Source organism: Dipodomys merriami, unplaced genomic scaffold, assembly GCF_024711535.1.
Source record: "Dipodomys merriami isolate MVZ:Mamm:240054 unplaced genomic scaffold, mDipMer1.0.p SCAF_33, whole genome shotgun sequence".
NCBI lineage: Eukaryota > Metazoa > Chordata > Mammalia > Rodentia > Heteromyidae > Dipodomys > Dipodomys merriami.
The window spans coordinates 11,402,145-11,421,240 of NW_027204826.1; the positions used below are offsets into that span (position 1 = coordinate 11,402,145).

Sequence of the window (19,096 nt, forward strand, 5' to 3'; positions counted from 1 at the left end):
TTTCTGCACTTGCGATTGGTGGATGGGATGCTCCATCATTCAGTCTGTCTGGAGTTTTGTGAGGTACCCTCAGCACTTTACAGGAAGATTGTTCTGAAAGCTACTGTACCTTAGACAAATTTATGGTTATCAATCTGTACGAAGAATCACCATACAGATACAGCAGGAACCAAACTGGTACACTCGACTGTCAGGACCACTGTGATTCGCTCGAAAAAGGAATGGCGATGTTCTCAACCAGACCGGGTGAACTGACAAAGGATTCTACCACATTGTTGGACATTTGAGAGACTTTTTTCTGGTGTTCGTTAGTTGGCAAGGAGTGCCAAAAGAAAATCCAGAGAAAACACAGGCACAATTTAAGGATAGCAGGAGGAAGAATTTTCAAGAAGGCATTTTGTTTTTCTCTTTTGAAGTTGGATACCTTTTCCCCAGATTATCAATGGAGTTTTTGAAAGGTAATGCAAACAAGTTAGGATTCATTATAGATTATTCTCTGTTGTAAGAAGCTATGTTTTGTGGTATTGTTGCTTAAATATGTGTTTATATACTTAATAATACTGTAATCTTTAAATGGAATGAGTTTTTGTAGATTATTATACTTGGCATAATAGGTAGTCCATCTGTTATATGAGAAATTGAACATAGCAGTACATGCCTGTAATTCTAGCTACCAAGGAGGCAGATGCAGGAGATTTCAGAAAGTCTTCAAGGCAAGACTGGACAAAGTTAGCAGGACCCTATTTCAACAGCAAAATAAAACCAAAATGTTCAACAGCAAAATAAAACCAAAATGTCTCGAGTCATAGCTCAAGTGACAGAACACTTGGTGAGAATCTGGGTTCAATCCCCATATAGAGAAGAAAAGATAACAGTAGAAATGGCTTTGGGCATTTTATCCAAACACCTATAAATAACATAAACCTTGTTGCATTTCTTTGCATCTTTCAAAAACACTGAGATTTTTTTTTTTTAGTTTAGCACTGCAGTATTAGGTAGGTATGGTGGTGTTGGTAGTGTTGGTAATAATTAGAACACACATGGTAAAAAAACATTTGTCTTTGTGAGTTTGGCTTACTTCATTTAACAATATGCAGTTTATTGCAAATTCTTCTTTGTGGATGAATAAGAATACTCCAACGTGGATAGCTACCTTATTTCCTTAATCCAGCCATTCATTGATGGATATCTAGACTGATCTAGTAAGGTGGCTACTGCGAAGAGTGCAGCAATAAACATGGGTGTGCAGGCGTCTTTGTAACCCACCAGTGGTTCTTAATTAGGTAGAGAAAGAAGGAGGAATCTCTAGGTATGGAAAACAGGAGACAAGTTCTCCTGCCACCATTGGCTGATGTTGTACGTGGCCAGGCTCATCAGATAATATCCTTTTTAGCTCTTTTTGGTAGCCCAGCCCTCTTGATGAGAAAGTAAAGGAAATATGGTCTCATTAAACTGACTTGTCATACTTCTCAGCAATGGCAGTAAAATGCCCATTCACCATTTCTGATCTTTCACTAATTCTGCTCTGAGACCTGTTGGTGTGCAGTTAAGCCTTCATAGCATGGGTTTCTAGGGAATGGGCCTTTCCACCACTCCATATCCCTAAACCTTGCAGACCTGCAACTTGAAGAAGTTAATATTTTCTTTATATAAAGCCCACCCACCCGGTACTACCTACCCCAGACCTGACTACCTTCAACTGTTCACAGGGTTTTCCCTGCAGATTGTTGACATTTCATTTGGGGGCAAAGTCAAGAAACATTCTTTATACTTTAAGGACTCTTAAAAAAAAAAAAACAATAAAATTACCCTTAAAGGTAATAATAACTGTCAGTGTTTCTCCAACTGGATTTTTCTATCAAAATGTATAAATAGTATTTTTAGTGACTGGACAATTTATATGTTTCTAAGAGCAAAGAACTCCAGTGGGAATGAGATGGTGGTAATATCCGAGAGCAGAGATTTCACGTGGAGGACTTGAGGTTACCTTTGTGGCTGTTAATTCCTTGGGACTGGGGGACCTTCTGTGTGGATATCTGTAACATCATTTGTATTGGTGGACCATACAAATTTATCAAACAGGCAGAGAGAGCCCATTCCATTGATATCCCTTCTGGCTCCAGTGTTGGAGCCCTGTAAGGAAACACCTGTAGTATTGCAGCTCAGCCTGCTGGTATTATAACTTTACTGCTGGCTGCTGCCGCTGTCACTCTCAAGTTCTTGTCTGACAAATTCCAGAAATGAAGCGTCTGCATTGAAGGCTGTTGCCACTCTGCTCCTGTGTTCCAGTGGCTGGGTCTAGGCACTTTTTATATCCTGATCTGTGCTCGGATTGGTTGGCCCTATGCAAATAAGGCACAGGACAACCAACCAATCAGTTCAGACTTGTGATGTCATAGTTTGAGTGTGACTTTCCCCCTATTATAATTAGATGCTTAGAAGGTGACATTTTATTGGTTGAGCCTTGTGACATTCTGATTGGTTACTAATTCCAAATCAGCTATGTTCTATGGGTGGGAAGGTATTCAGAACTTGAGGAACCAGAAGGAACTAGAGAAGGGTGCTGGCAAGATGCTTTGTTTCCTGATGGTACTTTTTTTGAAACAGTTTTTAATCTTTTCCCATCTGGTCTCCATTGGCCAAGCGAAGATACTCTCAAGGAACCCTGAGCCCTAATTAGTCTACCCTTTCACAAGTTTTTATGTGAACATGAGTTTTCAGCTCTCCAAGATAGCCGCTCCGAGTCCTAGGAGTGGAAGTGGTAAGTCATACAGTATTCTGCATTTAACATTTGAAGACTATCAAATATTTTCCAAGACAAGCAAAACCACCAGTGTTTTATGATAGTCCCAGTTTCTGTACATTCTCATCTACATTTCTATGGTCTGTCATTATTATTATTATTATTATTATTATTATTATTATTATTATTGTCATTCTGGTAGATGTGAGGTAGTATCTTGTTGCAATTTTGATTTGCATTTTTAATGACTAATAATATTAAGCATTTTTGGCCACACATATATCTTTGTAAAATGTCTATTCAAATATTTTCCCTACTTTTAATTGGGTTTTTGTCATCTTATTATCGAGTTGTAAACATTATGTATTCTGGATAGGAGTACTTCATCAGATATGTGACTTGTACATATTTTATTCTATTCTGTGGGTTGTCATTTAACCTTAGTATTGATAAACTTTGAAAGAACATATTTCTTTTTAATGAAATTCAGTTAATATACCTTTTTCTTTTATTTTTTATCCCTTAGTTCAGTACTTGGGAAATCTTCTCCTAACTCAGGCTCATGAAGATTTTCTCTGACGTATGCTAGTTTTATGCCTTTAATTACTTTACATCTTCATTTGGAGTTAAATTTTATTTATGGTTTGAGGTAGAGGTCCAGCTTTCTTTATTTGAATGTGAAAGGCCCATTTGAGGACTATTTTCTTAGAAGACTAGTCTTCCTCCATTGAATTATCTTGGCACCTTATCCAAAGCATAAGTGATATAAAATGCCTTGGATTTTTATCCCCCACACTGGAAAAAATGGGAAAAAATATTGACTGTATATGTAAGGGTTTTTTCTTGGAGTCTCACCTCTTTCCTGTTGTTCTATATGTTTATTTCCATAATTGTGTCTGAGACCAGCACTGCACTATTTTTTTGTCCTTTGCTCTGTGGACTAATAAATATACACTACTAATAAATATATACTGTCAAATTTATATTCAAGAAATAAAAATGTGCATAGATTGAAGGCACGCAAGATGATATTTTGATGTAACTGTACTTTATGTAATGATTCCCACGATCTGGCTCAGATAATCACCTGACATGATTACCATTGATTACCTGATGAGAACACTTAGGATGTCTTCTATACCAAAGCCAATCACCACAAAGTTTCACTCTTAGTTTTTATAATTTCTAACATTGGGAAGTTTGAGTTCACCAACTTTCTTTTTCCTTTTTTAAAAAATGTTCTATTTTGAGTCTCTTGCACTTTCTATATAAACTTAAGGCTCAGTTTGTCAATTTCTACCTTCCTCCCCTCTCCCCTGAAAAAGCAGTTAGGAGTTGGATAAGGATTGTATTATGCTTATAGATAATTTGAGAAATATTGTTATCTTAGTCGTTTTGAGGCTTCAAATTCATGAATAGAAGATGTCTCTTCATGTATTTAGATGTTTCACTTCTTTGATTTTCAGCATTTATGTCATATATTTCTTTCATTATATTTATACCTAAGTATTTTACTGTTTTTATGCCATTATGAATGGAAATATTTTCTTAATTTTATTTTTAGGTTATATATTTTTAGTGTATAGATACATAAAATTCCAAGCCAGATATGTCAAGTCATGTCTATAATTCTAGCACTCAAGAGTCTGAGAAAGGAGGATTATGAGTGTGATGTTGACCTGTGGTATACAGCAAAGCCTTAATTTGGAAAAGAAGGGAAGAGATTTTTGTTGACTTATTCTGTATCCTATAACCCTCCTGAACTTGTTTAGTAGCTCTAGAAGGACCTTCTTTTATTCACTTTTCCTGGATTCCACCTACACGATCATGTCATCTGATAATGAAGTTTTCTTTCTTCCTTTCTGTTCTGCATGCCTTTCTTTCTTTTTCTTCCCCTGTTACCCTGGCTAGAATATTCTTTATGCTCTTGAATATAGTTTGGTGGGAGAAACTATCCTTGCCTTATTTCCTATCCAGAGACAAGGGCATTCCCACGTTCACAACTTAGTATGATGTTAGCTTTAGGTCTTCTCATGAGATTTTCATCAGGTTGGGAAAGTTTTTCTCATCAGTAGGCATTTAAGTGTCTCAGATATCGTTTCTATACATATCATGATGAACACGTGTTCATTAATCCAGTAGACCCTTGGTATCTGAAGGTAAGTGGTTCCAAAGAGACTAAATGTTTTTAACAACACCTCTTAGACCTGCAAGACTCAAACCCCGTATTCTTCCTCTTCCTCTGATCTGGGGCCTATCATGTGTTTCAACATTCTACTAGGTAGGTCTGGCAGAAGGAACATTAATTGATTGGATAAGTCTGACTGGCAGTTGTGGGTGCAAATTAAGAGAGGCCTGGGAAGCCAACCCAGGGCAGGCAGGAAGAGGATGATGTAGGGAGCCACCCACACTGATTTCTAATGAGATTTTAAACTCTAGCTATGCCTGTTACAAAAAAAAAAAAAGGAAAGTGGTTGATGATAGGCATGTACCTCAAAGTAAATGAACTGAAGAGTAGGCTTTTGTGCTGCATGATGCAACACACATTGATTATTTTTATATCACAAAATTCTTTTTATTAATACATTAACATATGTGTGTTTGTTATATCCTTTGATCATCATCCCTCAGTACTCCCTCTTTCTCCCTATGCTGCTGATCCCTTCCTACACAGTCTGCCTTGATTTTGCTTTTTTTAAAAGCTTGTCTCAATCAATAGAATTATGCATAATTTAAAGAGGAAAAAGTTATTATCTTTAGAAAGATGTTATTCTGAAGTAGTGGAGGCATAACTGAGCTATAGAGTGCCTTCCTAGTTTGCTGTTGTGTGTGTGTGTGTGTGTGTGTGTGTGTGTGTGTGTGTGTGTGTGTGTGTGCGCGCACGCACATGCGTGCATGGTGAGTTTTACTCCATACATCACTCCAACTATTCCATTTAGCCAGAAGTAAAGGGTTAACATTTATTTTCTGACTCTAGATTAGTTGAGGAATTCCGATAGGAATTCATTAGGCTTACTTGGGCTCAGCAAATATAAGTGAGAGATAGATAGATAGATAGATAGATAGATAGATAGATAGATAGATAGATAGATAGATAGATGTTCATTCTTTTAACCAAGACTGTTTGGTTTAGCTAAAACTGAAAATAAGCCAAAACTCTTTTAAAGAAGTCATAGGTACAGCGTTGAAATTTTCCTAGATTCTAACCTCAATTCTAAAGGGAAAAAAAAGTGAATCCTGAAAAGTAGCAGTTGAAACATTTATTTATTGCCAATTCTGGGGCTTGAACTCAGAGAGCCTGGGCACTGTCCCTGAGCTTCTTTTGCTCAAGGCTAGTGGTCTACCACTTGAGCCACAGGGCCCCTTCTGGCTTTTTCTGTTTATGCGGTACTGAGCTATTGAACTCAGGACTTCATGCGTGCTACGTAAGCACTCTACCACTAAGCCACATTCCCAGCCCCAGAAACAATCTTTTAATACCTTTCCCTTCTGTGTTTAACAATCAGAGGACAATGCAAGTGAGAATATGCAGGAATCGCAAGACACCCACGTTTCCAGCCATCTAGATGAAGTAGTGGCTGCTGTCAGCATCACCTCTAGAAAAAAGTCTCCTAACAAGCTGCCCCAGACCGCGCTGTTCCAGCCTCCGAGAGAGAAACTCCACCTGTGTGAGGAGAGGGTGAGGTCCTACTTCAGCAATCACCAGGTAAGGAGTCTTCCCCTTCTAGACCTGTGCCCTGGGAGGCAGGCTCTCAGGTGCAGCCAAGAGAAGGATGGTTTTGAGATTACACTCCTAATCTCAGGAGTGACATAGGAAGAAACATGTGAGTGAAAGAACTTACTATAACCCAAATAAGTGTGGCCCAACCAAGCCATGCCCAGCAGTGGACACACCCACTGTAAGTACAAGTTTGCTGAGGACTAAGGAGGAAAAGGACCAGCATGGAGGAGCTGAGGGAAGGGTCCTCGAGAGAGGGAAGGGTACATGTAATTATAATCTACAAGGTAGGTATGCAGGAGGTGCTATGCTTGAAGTGAAAGAGGGAGCTGTGGGTTAAAATGAAATGTAGTCCGCAAAATGATCAGTTCATTGAGGCCTTGCATGTTGCATGTGAAGTATCCGAGGGCTCTTGAAACTTTCACGTGGTGAAAAGTAGATGTTTTTTAAATATCCACTTTTTTTGCAAGTTTTTATTTTAAAATAGTTTCAGCCTTACAGGAAACTTATTCACCAGTTGGCAACATTTATTTTTATTGCGTGTGTGTGTGTGTGTGTGTGTGTGTGTGTGTGTGTGTGTGTGTGTGTGTGTGTGTGTGTGTGTGTGTGATAGTACTGGGGCTTGAACTCAGGACCTAGCTTTTTTGCTCAAGGCTAGCACTCTACCACTTGAGCCACAGCTCCACTTCTAACTCTTTGCTGGTTCACTGGCGGCAAGAGTCTCATGGACTTCCCTGCTTGGACTGTCTTTAAACTGGGATCCTCAGATCTCAGCCTTCTGAGTAGCTAGGATTCCAAGTGTGAGCCACAATCACCTGGCTAGGACCCTGCATTTAAGAGAATGGACAGATATACAGTTAGATTTTGTTTCATGCTTTGTGATTCTTAAATGTTTTGGCTGTCGGATCATAGGTAACTTCACTTTCTCCTCTGACAGTACAAACAGGCGATCCAGGAGCTTGTACGTTGCCTCGCATTGACCAGAATTTGCTATGGTGACTCACATTGGAAACTAGCAGACGCACACGTTAATCTGGCTGAGGGTTACCTCCAGCTGAAAGGTGAGCTCATCTCAGATCCTGCAAGATCAGCGGGTTGGCTTCGGTTGTTCATCCCCCAAATTTGCTTCACACTCAGCTAGAAGGGTCAGGATGTAGGGTAGTCTTCTTTCCAAATGGTGATAAGCCAGCAAGACACATCACAGAGGAGAGGGAGAAAGAAGAAAGATTGTAGCCTTCTAAGTGTTTGTTTATTGTCTTTTTTAGTTTTTGATTTTTGCCAGTCCTGGGGCTTGAACTCAGGGCCTGGGCTCTGTCCCTGAGCTTCTTTGGCTCAAGGCTAGCACTCTATCACTTGAATCATAGTGCCACTTCTGGCTTTTTCTGTTTATGTGGTACTGAGGAATGGAACCATGGATTCATGCATGCTAGGCAAGCACTCTACCACTAAGCCATGTTCCCAGCCCTGTTTATTACCTTAAAATTAAGATCCTTAGGAGATAGTTCATCTGTGAGCTTATGAAAGGTATTATAAAAGAACCCAAGACAAGGGAGAGCAGCTTAGAATAGAATATCATTCTTGATGAAGAAGAGTTGTTTGACTATAAGTAACAAACAGTCAAGTAAAAAGACTAACACAAGTTAGAAGAACTAAAAACACGTTGGCTCATATTTAAATGTCCAAGGGTTAAACTTGCTTATTCCTTAGCTATGGCTGATATTTCAACAATATGACCAGGTTTCAGTTGCTCGCTTTTCTCATCACTTGGATCTGTTTTCTTGGCTCCATCCTTAGTCAGGCTTTGTACACCTGGCAGCAACAGTGATGCCAGCCGCTCCAGAAATTCCCAGGAGACAAAGAATGCCCTGCTAAACATCCCAGAATTTCAGTACATTCTAAGCAGGCTAACTTGGGTCTAATCCAAATCACCTGGATTAGATGTGCGGTGGGCAAGGATCCCCTGTTTTCCTCAAGAGAAACAAGAAGAGAGATGGTTTCAGGAGGGAGAAAACAGTATCATTTCCTCTCTGGCTAGGCAAACTGGGATGACTGCATTTTGTTGGTTGGTACAATCATGATGCTCTTTCCTGCTGCCCAGATATATCGTGTGTCACCGGACAATAGGTGGGGAGCTTGTCAGATTCCCTGGCCATGAAGAAGATGTTTCTGTCATGCTGAGGTTGGAGAGAAATTGAGACTTCTCTTTCTTTGTAGGATTCTCACTGCAAGCAAAACAACATGCAGAAAAAGCCAAGGAAATCCTGGTCAGCTCCATTGTGTCTCCCTATAAAGACAACACGGACATTTTCAAGTGTTCTGTAGAACTCTTCTGCACCCTGGGGAAAGCCTTACTCTCTCTTCAAAAGTATCCTTTGCCTCTAAACTGCACTATTAGATATACTGCTCACATAATACTTAATATCTAATCTGTAAGGCCAACTAAAAAGTTGCTAGATGACTGGGAGAATGATAGGAAGCGTAAGAGCCAGATGAATTCCATAGTCTCCAAGTCCTAGAAATCTAGAACCGAGTGAAAAGTTTCCTGAACACAATCCAGATATAAGGAAGCCTCAGAGAATCTGACAAAAGCAGACAACATTTCCAAGGAGCTCCTCCAGTGTGGAAAGATTATAAAGGAAGAGTGGACAGAAATCCAAGCACGCATCAAATTTTCATTTGCACAGTAAGTTTCAAGAACTTGGTGTGTGTGTGGTGACTGACTGAGGGTTCTTAGCCAGGGGAATCTGTCTTCAGATAGATGGTTTGTCTTCATGGGGCACTGTCCACAGTTTCTAGTCCAGGAAGGAGAGGAACACAGTTATATCAAAGCAGCACTAGCACCGAGATGAACCCCAGTGGCAAAGGTTGTCCAGAGCCCTCCTATCCAACCTGGGCCCTTTATTTACATTATCCCCTTGACTTTTCTTTTCTACCTGATCTCCCTCCCACCTGCCTTCCCACCATCCTGTCCTTTGTCTCCTCCTCCCTCCCCTCCCTTCACTGCTCCTGTAGAAGATGGAGCTTGAGTAGATAGATTTTTCTGAGGAGGGCCACAAAGAAAAGTCACATCCTGGTCTAGATAAGAAGATTGGCCTTTCTTCCTCATTCGCCACACAGACCCGGCTGAGGGTGATAGCACGTTTCATCATCAGGTGACACCCCGAGGAGGCAACTAGGCCCTGTGACCTGGTCATGACACCTGTCACCCCGTTGCTCCTGGGGGCTGACTCCACTGATCTGCCTGTTCCCCACTCCTGAAGCTGCCTCCCCCTTATAGGAGGACTGTCCTCCAGCCAAGGGCACAGAAGTAGCCGTGCTCCCCGCTGGGACCTCTCCACAGGCTCTTAAGGGAAAGCAACGAGTACCCAGTAGTGTCTACCCTTATCCCACCCAGAGGCCGGTCCTTCCCTGATTCTCCAGAACACTGGGTGGCAGAGTGAGCTCCTTTGAAGGAAAGAAAGTGGGGGAAAGAGGATGGAGAAAGTCTCGTTCTGGAAGAGACCGAGAATCCCATATGACCTCACTTGGCTGTCCCTAGCCAAGCCAGAAGAATCCAGTTTACCTTTGTTAACACACTTTGCCTCCCTCCCGGTACCACCTTGTCCTGTTTTATAAATCACCATGTGTTTTGTACCATAAGAAAGTACAGAGATGAAGAAGACATTTAATATATATTTACATATATAAATATATAATATAAATACTATATAGATGTATAATATATAGATACATAATTATGCATAATTGTATTTATATTACATATATTATATTTATGTATTATATATAACTATTATAATTGTGTATATATCCCAGCTACTTGGGAAATAGAGTCAGGAGGTTTGTGAGTCCACAGACAACCCAGGTAAAATTGCTGAGACTCTTATCTCAAGAATGAATACACTCCACTTATGGGACACACACTTATGGTACATTATTTGCAATAGCCAGGAATTCAAACCAGCTCAAAGGTTCATCCAAAGCAGAATAGATAAGATTGTGGTCCATACATGAAAAGAAAATGGTCAAACCACTTCTTGCTTAAAATCCTTGGGTCGGTGGGTGCTTCTCACAAACCGTGTGTTCAGTGAAAGAAACCAGGCCCCAAAGAATCCAGGGATCCATTCCACTCATATGACTGGGAGAGCAAGAGGGTTGTCGATGATCTGGAGAGTCACACACCTTCCCCATCCAGATCTTCTTACTGCTCAGAAGTAGGCAGGAAACACACAGGTCAGAGGCCCAAAATCTGGTATTTGTTGCATCTGGTAGAGACTTGACAAATGCCTTCATTCTTCATGTTCAGCTATAAAACAGGGATCTGACTTTCCAAACGAGCAGTACTGAATCTCGCCTGCAGATGGCAGCCCTTGAACATGTCTGTACTGAAAACCCAGCTGGCGTTGAAGTCCATCTTAGGAGCTTGTTGTACAAAGTTACTTTTGTGTCTCACAAAGTTGTTTCAGACATTGCCAGTTCTTTTTTTTTTTTTTCCTCCCCATTCTGATTGTTCACCCTGACATCCCAGTGGGACATTCACATTTAAACTAAATGATTTTCATCTGATTACTTTGCCCACTGAAATCTGCCCAAGCTGATCTCCTTTAGAAAGAAGCAAAGCTTAGGTTTTGTACATTACTGTAGTGACACTTTTCTCCAGCCAGGTCTTGGCAGTAGAAGGCCAGGGAAATTTCTCAGACAGCGCTGGTAGGATTTATGTCCTTTTTAGAAGGATGGCTTTTTGTGTACCCACTTTCACCTCCATCAGCTTCTCCTTTTATGGTGCCTATCAAGGCCGGCTGGTGCCTTTCCTCCTGTCCCTCAGACAAGGCTGCAGGGGTGACTCATACTCAGGGATGGGGGGGGAGGGACGGTGCTTCCATCCCCGTGTTAGGCATCTTCCCTCCACATCCTCCCGTCCACCCCAGTGCTCCTGCACTGGCAGGATTTGCTACCTTTGGACTGTGGATTCAAATCATGAGTGCTGGTGTTACATTTTTGTCTATACATCTTTAAATCTGTTAAAAGTTAACCTCAAAAACAGGCAGATGTCCCTCCCCCCGCCCCCCGCCCTCAGTGGCCATAGGTAGATTCTGTTCCAGTTACTGATAGAGATCTCCAGGGACAGAGTTGCCTTAATACATATAGGCATACGCCGTTGCACACGTACACACCACACACACACACACACACACACACACACACACACACACACACACACACACACGACCTTTCTATATGTCATCATGGTGACAGGGTATTGGGAATTGCTGCTCCAGAGCACGTGACTTGTCCCCCAGCTTTCTCTGTGCCTTTGAAGTCTTCCACAACTTCTCCCAGTGAGTACTGGACTGGCACCGCTGTGCTAGACTAGCCCAGAACGAAACAAACACCATTTCCCAGACCATCAACAGACCACCTGGGGAACTTTTCTCACCACTGTGCCGTGGTACAGCCTTGTGGTCTTTGGAATCTAGAAGCCAGGGTTCCAGTCACTATTTCTTCAGACTCACCCAGTGGGACTTGGGCGGGTTCCCTGCTTTCAGTCAGCTTCGCTGTCTTTCCCTGCTAATGTCCAAATAACAGGACCTCAGAGGACTTTTGGGAAGATTAAAGAGACACCAGATAGAACCCTCAGAACAACAGAAAGAGAAGGGAAAGAGAGGGAGAGAATGAGGAATGTGTGGAAAAAATGAGAGAGAGTTGGAGGGAGGGATGTGAAAAGGAAGAAAAGGAAAGGAGGGAGGGAGAAAAGGAAGGAGGGACGGAGGAAGAAAGGGAAGGAAGGAAGAAAAGGAGGGAGGGAGAAAAGGAAGGAGGAAGGGAGGAAGAAAGGGAAGGAAGGAAAGAAGGAGGGAGAGAGGGGAGGTGGGAGGACGGTGGAAGGGAGAAGCTGCCAACTGTTGAACCCCCTCTATGCAGGTTCTTGTCCAGTGCTTTGCCTCCTTTATCCATTTCAGCCCCATTGTCCCTGTGAGGTGGAGAAACCCCTTCCCATTTTCAAATGAAAGAACTGAGGCTGGGAAGAAGGGGCACACGACAGGGAAGTGCAGAGCAGAGCCTTATCTAGCAGTCTCTAGTGTCCGGGCAGCTGCCAACCACCACTGCAGAATGGAATTCTCACAATGCACTCCGCAGCAGAACCTTGCCTTGTATGTAGAGAAACGCACACATACATCTGTTCTCACGTTGACTCTAGAAAGCTCTAAAGCCTCCACGTGTCCTCTTTGGGGATGGGTTTCTCATCAGATTCCAATCCCCAGTGGCCTGCCCGCAGACCCTGGTTCACCAGTGCACCACATTGTTGCCAAATTCTAGCATGTTTAAAGAGGAAACACTCTGGTCCCATAGTAATACTAGAAGTATGGTGAGACCTCAGGAATTCGTCTGAGATGAGATGTCCACATAGACTCCCTGCAATTGCTGTGGATATATTTTCATTCAATAGAACATGGCCATCACTGAAATGTGCACAGCTGTCAAATGACCAGACTGCCACATTTTGCCATTCAAATGCCCCTGTTTTTGCTTCTGTCTAGTGTGTGTCCTAAAGCTACTGGACATATTATTATGGGCACCCTAGAGAAGAAATCCTCAAAGAATCCTCCCCCTGCCCCACAGGTAGATAGAAACAGAAAGGAGAGAGTAGTACTCTCCCAAACGTTATATATGAGAAAATGGAAACAGACAGGATTACTGGAAATTGACTTGATGCTTTAAGTGAGCGGGAGATGGAGGTAAGACTGTAATTTAGTTATTTCTCAATGTAGTACTCTCGGTCTCTCTATTCCTTTTTGATTAAATATATTGTGAAATGAAGGTAAATTGTGTTTTCTGTTTTGCCCTTTTATGCGAGCAGAGTGTTCTCAGTGAGTTCCTGAAGGCCCATTGTGGAGCACATTAGCTGGATAGCCTTCCTTTCTGGCTGAGTTAGTGTCCAGATCCTGTATTCACAGACAGTAGTGTGTATGTGTGTTGGGGGGGGGGCAGGGCATGTAGAGTGGGCTTCATTCTAAACAACAGCTTGGTGTACTCATCCAGCTTTTTAATAAGATACTAGAGGCATATGAAAAGACATGGATACTGTTCCAGGCATGTTGTCACAGGTGTATCATCCCAGCTACTTAAGAGCTGGAGAAGATTATAGTTCAGAGTCAGTCCCCCCCAAAAAAAAAAAGTGTGGCAAGACCCCATCTCAACAAACAAGTCAAGAGTGGCAGTGTGTGACGCAAGTCCCACTACATATGAGGAATAGGTGGAAGGAACATGGCCTAAGACTACCCCCCGGGAGGAAAAAAAAAGCAAGGCCCGCTCTGAAAAATAACTGAAGCCAAAAAGATCTGGGTCTTTGGATCAAAGGGTAGAGGCCCTGAGTTCAAACCCCAGTAACACCCCCACCCACATATACAGATCCTGCTGTGCAATTTCGCATGTACACATCACCAAACTAACTCACAAAACAGATTTCATACCAGTGGGAATCTGAAGTGGCACTCTCCCCAGTCCTGTTTGTTTTCCTCCCATTGTGGAAATTGTTACACTGATTCAGTGTTTGCAATTGAGTGTTTTTGTGCAATTGTACCTTTCCAATGGGTACATGTCATTGTATTCTTTATTGCTGTGTATCAGCCTGGACACTAGTTTTTTATTTTTGGCTTCCTTCCCAAACAGTTTCCCAAAAGAAATCATCTTGGTCTTTCTATTTGCTTTATTCTTCATCTGTGACTTTTGCAGGCAGCCTTGGAGACAAAGGATATATTCTTGCTCTTCTGGCGTTGCGTCATTTATGAGCATTAAAAGGAAAAATGATGAAGACTTTTTTCCTTTGCTCAAATATTGGTGGTATTGTCTAAATTCACCAAGCTCAATTCAGTGGGAAAATGTCTAAAGTCATTTGGAAATGATGTGACTTTCCCTAGATTCTAAACAAGAGATCAACAACTTTTTTTTCTGCACATAACCAAATAAAGCAGAGATCAGAAGGATCATAATTCAGGGGCAGCTCAGGCAGAAAGTTAAGGAGGCCCCCATATCAACTAGAAGGCTGGCCAAGGGGGTACACATCAGTTATCCCAGCTACATGGGATGTATCAGTAGGAATTGCACTTCAGGATGGCCTGGGGTAAACCACAAGATCCTACCTGAAAAATAGCTACGGAGGAAACATAGGAGGGATTAAAATTGCATTTGGTATTTTGAACAGGAAAGTTTTCCACACAGAAGTTTCTAATAGTCCTCACAAATATTTTGGAGATTTTTTTTTTAGAGGCTTGTTGTTCTGTTACAGAGCAACATTGTTCACATGAGAGACTAACGAAGCCACAAGAACATTTTCCCGCTGCTACCTTATTACGCTTAAATTAGTATATTTTTTTCTGACATAATAATAATATAGTTTCATAGAAACAGGAAAACTTAGAAAAGCATAAGCAAGGAAAGTTCAGATGCCAATCCACCTGCTTATTAGATGACTACTGCTAACATGTAAGAGATCTTTTTTTTTAACATGTCTGAGTGCAGGTGTCTGTGAAAATTGGTTATAAAATATCAACATGCATGAGATGACACACAAGATATCTTTATAACTCACCCTTTTACTAAAGAACAGAAGAAATAGATACATTGTTGGTTGATATAGGAAGAGCCACTGTGATGTATAACTTCACAGGAAATTGTGACAGGCGCTTTTCCATTATTGTAAAGAGTGCTAAGCTAGACATTCTCTTATGTTTCCAATTTCCCTGCCTGAGTATGTTATCAAGATAAATCCCTAGAAGCGACATGAGCAGAATTGTATGCGTGTATATGTATGATTTTGATTTTGAGAAGTTTATGCCCAGATGATAGTTTCTCCAGCAGTTAGTTGATGAGAGTACTTCAACCTCCTTAATATTACTGGAAATTGGGCTGGGCAGGTGGCTCAGTGGTAGAGTGCTCGCCTAGCATGCAGGAAACCCTGGGTTCGATTCCTCAGCACCATATAAGTAGAAAAAGCCAGAAGTGGCGCTGTGGCTCAAGTGGTAGAGTGCTATAGCCTTGAGTAGAAGAAGCTCAGGGACAGTGGCTAGGCCCAAGTTCAAGCCCCAGGACTGGCAAAAAAAGTAAATAAATAAAATATTACTGGAAATTTCTGTGATTTCTCACTACATCCAAGGTTAGCATCTCAAACATTCCTTGTGGTTTTGCAAAACATTTTATATATTTATAAACCATCCCCTACCTAGCACTTGCTTTGTGTCAGATACTGTATTGGATGTTTTTGTGAATGTCAACAATCTTGTTCTTTCTAATAGTCCCAGCAAAGCGGGCACTGTTAGCATCCTCGACATTTAGGTGAGATCACTATTGCTTGAGCGGTCGCTACACTGAGCAAGTGCAGAAGCCAGCACTGGAACTTTCCTGTGGTTCCCAAGTTCATCCTCCTGAGCAGTGCCCTGCTACCACCTGGAGGAACGGCTTAGCTGTCAAGCAAATGAATCAGGGAGTCCCACCCTCACTACCAGGCTGCCTATATTTTCAGACCGTCCTATGTTAATGATTTTTAAATGATCCTTTTGCTAGAATTAGAGCTAATGAGATAGATTCTTGTTGTTGTTGTTGTTGTTGTACCAGTTCTGGGGCTTGAACACAGAGCACAGGCATTGTCCCTGAGCCGCTTTTACTCAAGGCTAGTGCTCTACCACTTGAGCCACAGCATCACTTTTTCTGAGTAGTTTATTGGAGATAAGAGTCTCATGGACTTTTCTGCCTGGGCTGGCTTTGAACTGCGATCCTTAGACCTCAGTCCCCTGAGTAGCTTGGATTGCAAGTATGAGCCACCAGTGCCCAGACGGTTTTAAGAAGGTTTTAAGAGGGGGGATGGGGGCAAGGGAGTGTGATGAAGAAGGGTTGCTCAGTGATGTACACTGGGTGTTCCTTGTACAACTCATGTGTGTGTTAATAAAAAATCATTTAAAAATCACTTGATTTTTTTTTAGGGTATATCAATGTCAGAAGAAATTAAAAGAAGCTTTGCCCCACTACAAAGAGGCTCTGGAATATACTGTGAGCAACAAAGGAGACAAGAGTATCGAGTGTGTACCCATACTGAGGGAACTGGCAGGCACCGAGCAGGCCCTGGGGTTCCACGACGAAGCCATCACACGTCTCTTACAGGTAAGGGGTGGCACATGGGACTCTAGACCTGATGCTTTTCATCAGTGCAAGGGCGCAGAAGCATGGGAAGTGGCTATGTGATTGGCTCCAGATTACTACAATACTTGGCCTAGAATAGATGCTCAGTCAATAGCTAGGCAGTAAGTACAGGGCCCTCAGCCTTGGCTAGTGACTGTACATTCTGCAGAGCCTGAGGCTCCCTAAGAATGGCTTTGCTCATTATAGACATGGCTTAAGCAGTATTTCCCAGATGAGGTTTCTTTGTCCTGTACTATTTTCTATAATTGTAAGATTTCTTGGTGAGTCATTCAAGCATCTCCAGGGATGATAACTAATAGATAGATAACGAATAGATAGATACTCTCTCTCTCTCTCTCTCTCTCTCTCTCTCTCTCTCTCTCTCAATCTCTCTCTCAGAGGAGAGAAGAGGACAAGAGAAGAGAAAGGAGGAGAGAGGAAAGGGGGGAGGGAGAGAGGAGAGGAGCAGAGAAGAGCAGAGAGGAGGAGAAATGGGTTCATGTGCGGTGGGGATTGACAAGCCTGGAGTCCATGGATAGACTAGCCTAGCAGTCTCGAAACTGGGCCAATATCAGCGGTTTTGTGCCTTAGGTCATTGATTGACTAGGTGAGTGGACTTATTGGATGGAAAGTGGATGCCTTCACTTAGAGTCATAGCATTACCTACACACCTACACACACACATAGGCACACACACACACACACACACACACATGAGCTATCTGGTATTGAACCAGACAACTGGGCACCAAAGTTGAGCAAGTTGACACATAAAATTAACAGTCACAATGAGTTTGATTGATGTCTTTGTATCATGTCATCCACTAAAAGCACTTTAATGTTTCCTTGAGAATTTAAAGGATCGATTAGCCCATTCCTGTTATTTCAAGATATGATGATATGTCACTAAGAATACACTTTTGCCATGTCGCTTTTAATTACTCCAATCGTTTATACTGCCACACACAGAGTGTTAGAGAGCCCTGTTGGCTCACTCTATCTGGATCATCTCTTGTAATCACTATTAACACTCTCTATCACATTATTTCCAGCTTATAGATAAGGAAGGCAAGAATTAGAAAGGTTGGGCGATATGCCCAGGAGGACATAGCTAATAAACGACACAACCTGGATTCAAAACTAGTATTCCTTTAATTAAGATTCTTTAGTGTGATAGGTAGAGGATGGGGGTGGTTGTGGCAAGAGAAGAAGAGGGAGGGACCAGTCCAGGCTGTGGAGAAAAAGCAGAGTGGCTCTGAGCAGTATGGATAACTGGCTGAAGACATGAGATACATTGAAGAGAAATATTGGAGGCAGAATTGATTAAGATGTGGAGATTGGCAAGGACCTGAGGGAAGGGACTCATAATTAGCAAGGAAAGTTGTTTTGTGGTTTTATATTATTATCAAACTCACTGAGGTGTGTGTGTGTGTGTGTGTGTGTGTGTGTGTGTGTGTGTGTGTGTGTGTGTGTGTGTGTGTGTGTGTGTGTATGCCAGTCCTGAGACTTGAACTCAGGGCCTAAGCTCTGTCCCTGAGCTTTTTTTTGCCCAAGGCTAACACTCTACCTCTTGAGCCAAGTTCTACTTAAGGCTTTTGGAGATAAAAGTCTCATGAAGGATCATAATAGCTCAATAGCTATGTACATATGACCCTATAAGATGATGTTAAGTGAAATAAACTCCAAGATATGGAAACAAGAAAAAAAAAAGTCTCATGAAGTTTCCTGCCCTAGCTTGCTTTGGACCACAATCCTCAGATCTCAGCCCTCTGAGTAGATAAAATGACAAGCACAAAACACCAGTGTCTAGCTACACTAGTATTTTTAATTTTTTTTTGGTAGGTTGTGGGGCTTGAATTTGGCCTGGGTGCTGTCCCTGAGCTTTTGTGCTCGTGGCTAGCACTCTACCACTTTGAGTCATAACACCACTTCCAGTTTTCTGGTGGTTAATAGGAGATCAGAGTCTGACGGACTTTTCTTCTTGGGCTGGCCTTGAACCAGGATCCTCAGGTCTCAGCCTCCTGAGAAGCTAGGATTAGAGGCATGAGCCACCGGGGCCCAGCTACACTATTTTTTCTTGTTGCTAATTGTTCTGATTCCACACCTTTCCACTGGGCACGTGCCTCTTGACTGCACGAGTAGTGCGTGGGTGAGCCACCTGCCCACAGCCTTGTAAAGCTTTTCAGTTAGTTTCATTCTGAAGGGTGGGAAATGACATCTCTGTATGAGTCTAATTTGTGTTTCTATTTTTTTTTAATGGAGTTGAATTTCTTTTCACATGCTTAAGTCACTTTAATATTTTTGCTGAATTATCTTTTGTGCATTATTCGTATCAATGGCCGATTTTAAAACAGAACTTTGGTCTAGTTTTCCTTAACCGATAAAAAGTTTTCTTTTTAAAATTCCTACACATACTGCCCTTTATCTGTGATGTACTTTGCAAATATTTTGCACTCCAGTTTCTA

The 19,096-nt window shown here is 41.8% G+C and overlaps 1 protein-coding gene across 4 annotated transcripts in view; it reads left to right on the plus strand.

Annotated features, from left to right (window-relative positions):
• Positions 1 to 19,096, plus strand: part of Ttc23 (tetratricopeptide repeat domain 23) — a 47,760-nt gene continuing 28,664 nt past the window's right edge. For 3 of the 4 annotated variants that reach the window (XM_070043162.1, XM_070043164.1, XM_070043165.1), the window contains exons 1-6: positions 2,530 to 2,761; positions 6,250 to 6,449; positions 7,399 to 7,522; positions 8,676 to 8,826; positions 9,019 to 9,144; positions 16,436 to 16,613. In XM_070043162.1, the coding sequence (XP_069899263.1) occupies positions 2,710 to 2,761; positions 6,250 to 6,449; positions 7,399 to 7,522; positions 8,676 to 8,826; positions 9,019 to 9,144; positions 16,436 to 16,613 (831 nt within the window). In that variant the 5' untranslated portion in view covers positions 2,530 to 2,709. Of the gene's footprint in view, positions 459 to 2,529; positions 2,762 to 6,249; positions 6,450 to 7,398; positions 7,523 to 8,675; positions 8,827 to 9,018; positions 9,145 to 16,435; positions 16,614 to 19,096 lie in introns of those variants that run through there. The other variant, XM_070043163.1, reaches the window with a different exon arrangement.